Source organism: Gadus morhua, chromosome 16 (genome assembly GCF_902167405.1).
Source record: "Gadus morhua chromosome 16, gadMor3.0, whole genome shotgun sequence".
Lineage (NCBI taxonomy): Eukaryota > Metazoa > Chordata > Actinopteri > Gadiformes > Gadidae > Gadus > Gadus morhua.
The window spans coordinates 23,609,407-23,621,906 of NC_044063.1; the positions used below are offsets into that span (position 1 = coordinate 23,609,407).

The window sequence follows — 12,500 nt, forward strand, 5'->3', positions numbered from 1 at the left end:
ACAAAGTGATAGGTATCCAGAAGTCTACCCTTTGAACAACACTGAGTCCGTGCTGCAGCTGCTGTGCCAAGCCTATAAACTCGTGAAAACCACAGCTATAGCTTTATTCCCCAACCTCAAATTTAGCTGGGTTCAAAATGTCAGGGTGCATTTTCCCCCATCCCAGAGACTCTTCCATAGCCCCAATTGGAGGTTTTACGACCAAGTCCTTCTACAGTAGCTTACAGAATACAGTACAAGCAATTTGCTTTTTCCCGGCTATACTTTGTCCCTGTATGGTCACTTTTCTTTGTAGAAAAAGTTGTGGTCACTTTTTTTTTTGCATTTTGAAATCAAAGCCTAGCACAAGGCTTTTGATACTGGGTTTGACTTTAAATGTGTCCATTCTTCATCTCTGACACAGAGAGTGATTATTTGTTATGCTTTCAATAGCCCTATCGTTGGACAGCATGGGTCACCCCTCCACATAATTTCCTCTCCAAACCCTTCCAATGTAAAATAACGGTTTTCATGTTTTTCTTTCCTATTTTTGGGCAAGGATAACCGGCGCAATTATGTTATGGCCGTCCAGCTTTCCCTCTCTCTGTTCTCTGCTACCATAGCATGGGATTTAATTGTGTTTTGACAACTCTTTTCCACTGCCGGCCCAATTACAGCCTCTCGTTGGGTCGGTAATGATAGTTGTTAATGGGGTGAAAAATGGCTGTGCATCTGTGACAGAAACCATAAGCAGAACCTTTGAAAGGGGAGGTGGGGAGCCAACAAAAGCACAAGAGCTGCAATGACTTTTCTTTGTTCGGCCTGCTCTGAAGACCTTTTTAAAGCATGTGTGGCTCAGGGCTCCTCTGTGAGTGTGCGCTGCTCAGCCATCTTGTGTCAGTGTTAGAATAGCGGGGCAGTTGGTAGCAGTGCAGGGGCCACAGTGCACCAGGGGCCATGGGAAACACACAGAGGGACCCGTCACATACTGTCGTCAAAATTCTCACGCTTTTTTCTCTCCATTTTTTTTTTCTTCTTTCTCTCCCATGCGCTCTCTTCACCTTCCTGCTGTGAATGATTCCTTCTTTCTTACGCTTCCCACTCCCAACCAGTCACTCTTTCAGGGGAACATATTGATCGCTCGCTTCCCAAAGATATTTTTATCAAAATGTAAACACTGAATGCACTGTGGTTGGCTACAAGTGTTGTGGCCGTCATTTGTCATGTTTTCATTTCTTTTTTGGTTTCCTTTTAGATCCACTTACAGTTCTCGCATGCACTCGAGGGAGGCGCCGCAGTGAGAAACAAACGGCTGAATATGGGGCCGTAGGGTTGAGCTAGAGGGGACAGGGGCGGGGGGGAGAGGGTCAGAAATGACACGAGTGTAAGTGGTGAGTGGAAGACATGGGAAGTCCAGCTTTAGACCAACTACATCCTATTATTATTCCTCCCGTCCGGACTGTGCGACAATGCTGACCAGAAAGGCTCCTAAACACACATATACACACACACACACACACACACACACACACACACACACACACAAACACACACACACACACACACACACACACACACACATAAATGCATACAGCTCCCCCACTCTCTCTCACACACACACAAACACACACACAGACACACACAAACACACAAGCCAAGCCATTCCCAAGTCTTATTTCTTCTGGATTTTATGGGAACACTTAAATTTAGCCCTGGCAGTGAGTGCAGGCATAATAATCAAAAGAGCTTGTCACTGTTGCTCCCAGTGCTAGGTGGTCTGGCTGATCTTGAGGGAAACTGTCACAGGGTGATATCAAAAATGGATCTCATCCTGTGAGGGACGTGATATCCACATGATTACATGTGGATATCACCATTCAGTCATATCCTTTAAGAAGTGGGACAAGTCACGTTGAGTGTATGTGTATAGCGCTTTATCACAGTTCAGAGTTGATGTTTGAAAAAGGCCCACAATTAAATTTGGCCACACAACCGACTTGGCGTTTAAGGTTAGGGTCCCCCGGAGCATGTTGGGGGCCTCTATGCTACATGTGGTCTCAGACTCATAAAAATTGAGCCGTGATACCCTTGTAAGCCAAGTCTAGATCATTGTTTTCCACACAGTGTGTGTGTGTGTGTGTGTGTGTGTGTGTGTGTGTGTGTGTGTGTGTGTGTGTGTGTGTGTGTGTGTGTGTGTGTGTGTGTGTGTGTGTGTGTGTTTGTGCATGTACGAGGAAAAAAAAGGCAGGCCATAGCGTCAGACGTTTTGTTAATGGCGCTCATTCACAGCGTGAAAGCCCCTACGAGGTCAAAGGTGACGAGGTGCTAAAGAGGACTTTGACACACGAGACACCCACACACACTCAACGGTCTTGTCACCTGCTGGGCCCCGATGGCCCACTGGCCCAGCCCTGACTTCATTGAGTGAAAGTGTCACTGTGCGGCGTCTCTGACTAATTACAGAGTGATTTGTGTGAGGAACAACCAGGGTGGCCCTAACCACCCCGACACACCAACCCACATGTCAGTGTCATTAAAGTGTACTTGCCAGCACCGTTTATACCTCGCTAATGTTTTCTAATTCTGCCCTTCTTGTGAAAATATATCAACCATTTCCCTTCTCTCTTCTTTTCCATGCGGGTCCCGTCGGTCTTCCTTGTGCGTGGCGATAACAGGTGAGTGTTTTTGGTTTTTAGATATGCATCCAAAGAGCAGACAGACGGCAGGACATACAGGGTTAAGGTTATTTTTCCTTTCATTTTAAATTATTTTTCATTTGATACTTCTTTCATTTTGAACTGTGCCTATTTTGTATTACTCACGAACACAAAAGGAGGATATCATTCATATTTTGCGCACATTGACCTGGTACAGCTGTGTGTACTATGAGTTCAAAAGTTCCACAACAGCGTTGTGTATCTCTGTGTGCAGTTTTGGTTTTAAGAAGTGTGTGGTGTGTGTTTGTGCATTAGTATTTTGCGTCGTATGTTTACCTCAGAGCAAATGTGGGTGTAGGGGTCTGTAATAAGTGTGTGTGTGTGTCTGCGTTTTTGCGTGTGTGTGTGTGTGTGTGTTGACTCGGGGCGGACCAAGTCGTCTTCCTCCAGACAGTCACACACTTGACGAAGCGCTCAGGAAGCCCCAGTGTCTGAGCCACTGATCTCTCTCTCTCTCTCTCTCTCTCTCTCTCTCTCTCTCTCTCTCTCTCTCTCTCTCTCTCTCTCTCTCTCTCTCTCTCCCCCCCCCCCCTCTCCCTCTCTCTTTCCCTTAAATCAAATAACAACAATTCAATCCAATGCACTCTGCCAGCCTCTGCAGATCAAAGAAAAAATACCAATGTGGACTTAAATATAAGATTCAATATATAAAATAAATACCAGATCTAAAGTATAAAAATGTGAAATAAAAGGACAGGATGAAGGAATTAGTGCTGTGAAGAAACATGAGAGATAATTGATACTGTGCATGTGGAGCTGTTCCATCTCTCTCTGCACTCTCTACACCTACACTACCATCCCAATGCTACATGGATTCACCCTCACTGGAGAATGTGTTTTCCGATGTGTGTGTGTTCGCGGAGGGTGTGAGTGTGTCTGTGTGTGTGTGTGTGTGTGTGTGTGTGTGTTTGCGTGTGTGTTTGCGTGTGTGTGTGTGTATGTGTGTGTGTGTGTGTGTGTGGGAGCTGGCGTACCCTCTCCTCCTGTAGGATGAAGTGTTCAACCCGGGCTGCTTGTTGTGTCTGTTCTTGAGGACCGACGTGTTGCCCGGGGGAGGCCTTCTTCTGGTCGCACCTGGCTTTACAAGGACTGGACCATTCAGAACACATTTCTTAGACGTTGGTTCCTGTGGTCCCGGTGTTCTGAAGCAGTGCTTGCTGGGAGTATATTTAATTTGCAGTTGGGTCCTCGGGTCCTCGGCAGTGTGCAGTCGTTCTGCTGCTGCTGCTGCCGTCGTTTGATCTTCCCCATTGAAATATGGGGTCTCCGGGACGGTGTTTCATATAACCCTGTACTTCTTCAAACCAGGGCTATAAATTACAAAATGGCGACCTCAGCTAAGAAGAGGATAGCTGTGGGGATAGGAGGGAGGGGGGCTGATCTCTCTCTCTCTCTCTCTCTCTCTCTCTCTCTCTCTCTCTCTCTCTCTCTCTCTCTGCTTTTTTTCTCCTCACCCCGTCCTTGTGGGATCAAACGAGTGGGAGGATCTGGACTAATAAATCAGATGGTACAAGTGGTTAGGAGTTTTTTTTTTAACTTTCCTTTTCCGTGAGAAGAGGTGCGAGTGGGTTGGAGGAGGGGTCTCGTTGTGTCTTGATCCGTGGTCACTGTGGTCAAATTAGGAAGGTCAACAGAAAAACAGGAGAATGTCCACCTTTAAAGTGCTGATAAGCCCCAGTTCCCCGCCACCCCCGCCTCTGTACCCATTACTTCAATCAATGATATACTCAACAAGTAATATTTAGTGGCTAACAGGTCCACGCACACACAAATGTTCTATTTTAAGGGAGAATGGAAACTTGAGGGTTTTTGTCCTGCTGATATTTTGATTTTATTATTTTTCTCGTGTGGTTAGACCAGCACATTTTTTTAATATACTTTTTACGGATTTGGCTAACACCCCTTCTGATCTTAGAACATGTTTCACTGTGTGTGTGTGTGTGTGTGTGTGTGTGTGTGTGTGTGTGTGTGTGTGTGTGTGTGTGTGTGTGTGTGTGTGTGTGTGTGTGTGTGTGTGTGTGCGCGTGCGTGTTTGGTGTGAGTGCATGCGTGCTTGCACATGCGCCTGTGTGTTTGGACGTATCAAGTATTGATTATTAATGTATGCTGGGTTACCCTTGTTTTACTTTAAGCGGTATTACATTGAGGCTACAGCAAAGCCCTATGGTTTAAGTTAGTGAAATGCAAGTTTGGTTAAAGAGCTGACAGAGACCTAAAGAAGACGAAGGTACATGTGTTTCTATTGAGGATGTCAACGTGTGGTTCTCCTTGTGTCTTTTGTATTTTGTGTGTTGTGCGTCTCTTTTCTAAACCCTCTCTTTTTCTTCACACAAATAAGTACGTTTGTGTGTGTGTGTGTGTGTGTGTGTGTGTGTGTGTGTGTGTGTGTGTGTGTGTGTGTGTGTGTGTGTGTGTGTGTGTGTGTGTGTGTGTGTGTGTGTGTGTGTGTTTGGTTTTGGGGATGTTTTGAGTGTGAGGTGAGAAGAAGCAGAGCCCAGGTCTGCTTTCTATCGTAGTGAGTTGCCTTGGACCATAACACACTGTATTACACCCACCTATACACGTGCGAGCACGCACACACACACACACACACACACACACACACACATCGGAACTCGACTAGTTAAGGCACAACAGAGCCAAACAGCCCTGAGACCAGGAATCACTATAGCTCACTGCACAAACAGTGCAGAAATATGTATGTATGTAATATGTATGTATGTTTTACATACATACACGTACTATATGTGTTTGTGCGTGCGTGTGCATGCGTGTGTTTACATGCATGTGCATTCAGGTGTGTGTGTGTGTGTGTGTATGCGAGCGTGTGTGTGTGTTTGTGTTTTTGTGTGTGATTCCATCGGTGTGTGTGAGCGTGTGTGTGTGTGTGTGTGCATTGGTTTATGTGAGCATGTGTGTGCGTGTGCGTTTGTGTATGTGAGCGTGCGTGTGCATGTGTGCACTAGTTTACACAGCATTAAGGGTCCTCAGATGTAATGCGTTGTTGAGTGCTGCTACTGGGTGCTCCTCTTGCGTTCTAATAACCCCTACATGCGGATGAGGATGCGGGTGTGAGTGTACTTGTAACGTCAGAAGGAGTGCACGCCAGCCTTTGGATGTGGGTGTACAATTGTCAGACCCTTTTGCACCTTGTGTTATAAGTCGCAAGAATAGCACCCTCATCTACTATGCTCCTTTGGCTCCTATCCGCTTTCTATTGTGGTGATTGGCAAGGGCTTGGAGAGTATAATAACTTTTTTTTTTTTAAATAAAATTGTATAATAACTGGCATATATATACGTGTGTGTGTGTGTGTGTGTGTGTGTGTGTGTGTGTGTGTGTGTGTGTGTGTGTGCATGTGTGTGTGTGTGTGAGTGTGTCTCTGTGTGTGTGTGTGTGTGTGTGTGTGGTACATCAAGGTACATGTCCACATCTGTTCAGAGCATAATAATGACCCGCCTACCCCCTGCCCCTGCTCACAGCTGATTGGCTCAGAGGGCCGCCGGTAGCCCTGTGGCAGTTAAGAGGGACATGGTCCCGGGAGGAAGGGGGGGCTCATCCCGACCGGGCTTAGGAGGGCAGGGAGCGGCAGGGATTGGGTTTAGGCGACAGGTGCCAGAGGGACGGGCCAGTCCCATCGCAACACACATACATACACGTACTCACACAAACATAAACAAGCGCGCATACACACACACACACACACACACACACACACACACACACAAATACATACACACACAGAATCTGGTCATGCATAATCCCCAGCCAGCTGTTGCAGTTGGTTGCCCAATCAGTCTAAAGTGTCGAGCGCTGGGGAGGGTTGTGTTTTAAAAAGTGTGTGATTTAGTGCGTATGTCCGTGTGTGTGTGTGTGTGTGTGAGAGAAAGAATGTTTGCATGCCCAATAGGTTGAGGGGCTAAGAAGCCACCGGTTCAGGTAGCGGCAGCGCGTGACATCAGCCATGACTGTCCCCCCCCTCCCCGGCCCCATCCATCCCCCTCCCTGGACCACATGCAACCAGACCCTCTGCATCCGATGACGGCTGGGGCGCCTGCCCTGATAGATTCCCGACACATGTTACCCCTGGCACTGTCAGCACGCACTCACACACTCACGCAGGCACCCCCTCCATCATTATCTTACCACTGGCCCGGCCTTATCGCAGACACACCCACCCCCCCCCCCCCCCCCCCACCCCCCCTCCCAAAGGCTGTCAGACAGAGGTGAGACAGAGGCAAACCCCCCCGTTCTCCATCTCCATACCGATCCTCAACTCTGACCCATATCCAGCCCTGATCCTCCTCTCCCCTTTGGAGCATGGCCATCCCTGAGGTCACCCCACAGACAGGGGGCATCCGTCAGGTCAGGGTGGGGCTACTGTGGGAACAGTTGTGGCCGACCGAGAGTGGAGGTTGTTGTGTCTGCACTCACAACATGAATCCCCCCCCGTTGGCGTCTCTGCTGACGTGGGTTCACTGCTGGACAGAGTGGGCCGTTTTCCTCTCTAGAAAACCTCCAGGCCTCTCAGCCGACCATGCTTATGACCAGTGGGAGGCTGTGTGCAGGCCAATCGGTTGGGATGGAGCAGTGTGTGCAGACACTGATATCTGCCAGAGCTCATGGACATTAGGGTCACAGATCCCAGCACTGCGCAGGAATTCCCATCTGTTATTATTGGTTCACTGCTGAGCGTTATAGACTGGAGCTACACCATGGTGGATGGCACAGGAAGGGTTAACCATGCTTGGATGTAGGGTCGTTGTTCAATCTTGGGATTCTTTCAAATAGATTATAAAAATTCTAATAGAATTCTTTCTTTTCTCAACACTGCAACATTTGTTTGACTTTCTTGCTTGTCTTTATCCAAAATAGTCCAACATGACACATTGACTATTTCCATGTCAAATAAATGTTTTTGATAGAACTAGTGTTCATTAAAAGAAATAGTGGACCACAAGTCCTTTCCTATTGAAGTATGGCACAAGTTAAGGTTTCAAAAATGCGGTGGTGTGGCTACATTTGGTCGTGTAAATGTCGTTGGCTACCATATCTAATGGAATTATATGTAATGAAATTGAGTAAGATGTAATAACAAATTCTGACCTTCAGTCAGTGTGCATTGTATTGCTTGGGTGTCATTTGACCAAATTCAAGTCTTATGATGAGTCATATAATATGATAATGGTGTCATGTGGTAACAAGATGGGAAACAGGGACAGACTGCTTATCAAATATGACGCCTGTACCCCATAGCTTCATATTTGTCTAAGTCTAGCACACACCCTCTAGTCAGAAGCGACTAACGGACAGGAAATGTGACCTCTTGGCTCGCCCTCGCTTCCTTTGCGTGGGCAAGGTGTGGCTAATTGGATGATGACTTTTGATTGGTGTCAGCAAAAAAACCTGCAAATGAGAGTCCTATGAGTGGGATTCACATAATATGATGATTTCATAATCTCATTAGTCCATTACGCCGATCACAAGACGTTGCAGGGGCCATCCCGCCGGCTCATATGGAGCCGTCTCCACGCGTAAGTATGAATATGATATCTCTTAAAAGCCACATCAATAAAACGTGTTAATATGATCTGGTCAGCAGTCACAGTGCATGCATTATATAGAGTGACCCCCCCCCCCCCACACACACACACACACACATAAAGACATATGCACACCAAGCTTTAATTCCATTCTGTGTTGATACTTCTGCAAGAGATGCTCCCCTGATAGTGTTTGCTCCGTATAAGCATAGGCCTTGTGCATCAATATTTGCGGGGGGAAATAAGCAGAAGTTACATGAAAGCGAGTTGTTCATATTTCACATTGACTTTTTCTGTTTCTTGGGTGGAGCCAGGGGAGCCATAGTGGCTAACTAACCCCCCCAGTAACCGGCCACTCTGCTCAGTCTGAAGTAGATCCAATGTCAGCGCTTTTTCTTATGCCATATGACCCCGTTTCTACATAATCAATGTGGGGTGATGTTAACAAAATGATCAGTGCGGATATTAAGGATCAATTGGATTCGCAGGCCCATCAGTTGGGCTTTTTCCCGGAGACAGTAATCGTATTTATTCCTTGAATTAAGCGAAACAAGACTAAAACTGGCGAAGCACCATGCGGTCTGATCCGGTTTGTAACTCATCCAGCACTGCAGGGTGTGTATCACACTTCTACTGGCCCAGGTCGGACAGCAACTGCTATTATACAGTTTACCTTAGACTGCAGCTCATTGAACTGCGTTGCTGTATGCTGGACAACCTGTAACAGAAACTCAGTTATTGTTTCGCCAAGTCATTGTCCAGTTAAATTTCCTTTATTTGTTTTTTTAATGCAGCAGGGTGGTTGATGCAAGCATGAAAGAACTTCCCAGTGGCCCGAAGCAAACAACCTGTGTTCCAAAATATAACCTGCATCTATCCAATGCTCAACCAGATAGTCGAGGACAGCATTGTTTTCTGAACAGTGTATTAAGTATTCCTGAAAGAATCATTCCCCAGCACGCGGTTGCATTTCTGAAAACCGATGTTAACATCCAAATAGGATGCTGTGGGGGTTTGTGGAATCACAATTGGTCAAATTGATAGGAGGGAGGCGCCCCTGTCAGTGCTTGATGCACCTGTCAGAACCTTGCTGTCTTATACACACAAACATACACACACACACACACACACACACACACACACACACACACACACACACACACACACACACACACACACACACACACACACATGCACACACACAGGCGTGCACACACCGACGACAACAAATTGGAAGTGTATCACTTTGCTCGTAGAGAACGGAGATGTGGTTATTGGACTTTACAGACAAGTGTGTGCGTATGTGTGTAACAAGCATAGCGAGGGTCCGGTTGGCGTGAACCAGAGACCCCCCGAGTGCTCTTTGTGCTAATAAAACACCGGCTTCATGGGACACTTGACACCCCCGATCAAACTCCATTACATTACTGAAATATTACACCACCAAAGCTAGGGCCTGGCACCCAACTGATGCATTTATATGTTCTGTTTTGTGTGTGTTTATGTGTGTGTGTGTCCGCAAGCGTTGGTGTGTGTGTATGTGTGTGTGTGTATGTGTATGTGTGCGTGCGCGCTGACACATTTGTACCACTGTGATATAGTCCTATATGTGTTTACCCCCCATTGCTGTCAGCTACTTGACAGACCCTTCACAATACACTGTCTCTGTCTGGTCTCTAAGTGCCAGCGGACTTATCGATCGCGTTCATCCGACACCCCATAGGGAGGACATCTTGATACGTTAGGGTTCTGTATGTTGAACTCTACCCCTCTTTGGCCATCACAAGAACAGGATGCTCCAGGGCAGGCAACACATAGCCACCGTAGCGTGGAATCAGAACATTATAAGTTTTAGCCCTATAGCGGGCAGCATACGTTTCGTGGAAAATATGTTTTGTGAGGACTTGAGAATAGAACGACTTGATTGTGTAGAAACTAACAAAAGCATACCTTGCTAAACCTATTTTTCAGAACATTTTGCATCTCAGATTTTTACAATTTTGACGGCAATTTATTTCCACCGCCTTCTCATTAAACAAGTTTGCGAATGAACTTCTTCTCGGCGAGCCAAAACTACGTATATATAACCACTGCTGCCCGCTTAAGGCTGTTGAAAGGTTGTGATTAACCAGGAGGGCTAACCTGCAGGTTGTCGATTTAGGGTTAAAGCTTCTGTCAAAAAACTGTATCCTGAGTCATGCAGTGGAGTGTGAAATCTCCTGCATTGCTGTCGCTGTACTATGTACTGTGTGTGCATGTGCAACATCAGTGTATGGGTTAAAGCACAGACCCGCAATGCAGTGCTACTTCTCGACCCCGCGTCGGCTTGTGACACGGCATATGGCAATCTGGATATAAGGAAAGAATAAAGTGTGCTCAGTAGCTGAAATTCTGGGTAAATGAAGTTAGCCGAACTAGTAGGGATCTTTATGCTTCATTGAGGACACGTTGTGGCCGAACATCCCCGGGTATCGTTCTGAATATCTGCACCTGGTCGTGGAAACACTTGATCTAGTTTTGTGTTGCTCAAACGAATTTGAATTTACGAGTCAGCAATAAAACCGATCTGTATATTTTTCCATTTGTGTAAAAAAAACGCGTTAAAAAACAGTATGCTATTGTCCGCTAGTGGAGGGAGTGTGTTTGGTTTCTTTGACCAAACATAGCAGAAGATTAAGGGTCTCTCCACTTTTAGTTTACACCGGGGGTCCTCCGATCCCCAACACCGCTTTGATCTCGCATGAGGGGGAGACCAAAACAACACAGGCCACATCAAAACGCTTCAAATCTCCAGGATGGAAACGCTGAGGCGGAGCGGGCAGGGGGGGCTGGTGGTGGTGCTGGTGCTGGTGGTGGTGGTGGTGGTGGTGGTGGGGGAGAGAGAATGCAATAATTTCAGCACTAATGGAATAAATGTAATGGCCTGGCGTAAAAACAGCAAGGATAGAAGGAAAGACGGCGGGGGGAAATAGACGTGGTTTGAAAACCAACAAACAGATTACAGAAGTGAGGCTCATCCATGGTGTTGCCACACAATTATTTAAAGCCCCTTGCCTCAGGCCTGACCCGACGAGTTGGAATTAAGAGTGCAACGGAGGAGTCGGAGTGCTAAAGTAGGGATGGCGACTTGAGGCACGCAAACAACGGTAACAACCAAACGATTACTGCTCCTTTGCTAGTGGCGCGTCAGCCCTCTCGCTCTGGTGATATTTGTGTCTCCGTTTGTTGAGGACTGTATTCCACAAAATCCGAAGAAAAAGCTCTAATAATAGCATAGGAATTGGTATTATCTAGCCATATTTGTTCAATGAATGGCATTCTTATTGGTGACGGTTTTCCACTACCATATATTAATATTTTCAAATTCATATCATAATAAATATTGGATGCAATGAAAAATCCCCATAATATACAAGAAATGACTCCCACTTTGGGTTTCTGAATTTTTGTATGTTATGTTATAGATATGCATGTCTTAATGGCATGAGTAAAATGTGTCATGGGCTCAACGTTGCAGTTCCACGTCATGAAAAGAGATCTGCGATCCGAGAGGAAGTCACGATTGATTAGTCCCGGAAGGAGAAAATCACTTCTGAATGTTGTGTCCGAGCTAAGACAGGAGACATTTTGGATTCCCCCGTGGCGCCCAATGAGGTTAGTCGGGTTAAGAATCTTAGTGGTGCCGGCTAAAGCCCTTTTGGAGCGGTTCCTTATTAATCTGTTCCACCACCACCACCCACAACAACACCCCCCACCCACCCATACACACCACTGCCATACACACACACACATCCTTCATCCTAAGACATTAGCACCAGGTTTATGCTGATTTACCTCGCCCAGATAACACCCCAGCCAGATCTGTCAAATCACACACCATCAGCTCCAACTTAAGCCCCCCGCACATATAAACACCCACACACACACACACACACAGACACACACACACACACACACGCACGCAAGCATGAACCCACACACATGCACACACACACAGAAGTGGCTTATTCATTTCCGAAACACACAGATACAAAGGGGCCAGAACAGAGAGCAAGATATGGATCCCACCCATCCCACTTTCTCTTGTGTGTTACAAAGCCCCTCGCTGTTTCAACCGATAAGCCCCCCTCAACATCCCTGGTCACCCGTTTCCTTAAAACTCTCTCTCTTTATTATTTTTTAATCATGTGATTTATTTTTTGTTCAACACCCCCCCCCTCACACCCCCAATTGTCCTAATTTCCATTTGTTTGTTGTTCTG

At 46.4% G+C, this 12,500-nt stretch overlaps 1 protein-coding gene across 3 annotated transcripts in view; it reads left to right on the forward strand.

Moving 5' to 3' along the window:
* bcas3 (BCAS3 microtubule associated cell migration factor) overlaps nt 1-12,500 on the forward strand; it is a 212,175-nt gene that overhangs the window by 164,275 nt on the left and 35,400 nt on the right. The window contains exon 24 of one of the 3 annotated variants that reach the window (XM_030381780.1): nt 2,655-5,045. The exons of the other annotated variants lie outside the window; for them this stretch is intronic. Within the exon in view, the coding sequence (XP_030237640.1) occupies nt 2,655-2,743 (89 nt within the window). The 3' untranslated portion in view covers nt 2,744-5,045. Of the gene's footprint in view, nt 1-2,654; nt 5,046-12,500 lie in introns of those variants that run through there. 3 annotated transcript variants of the gene reach the window in all.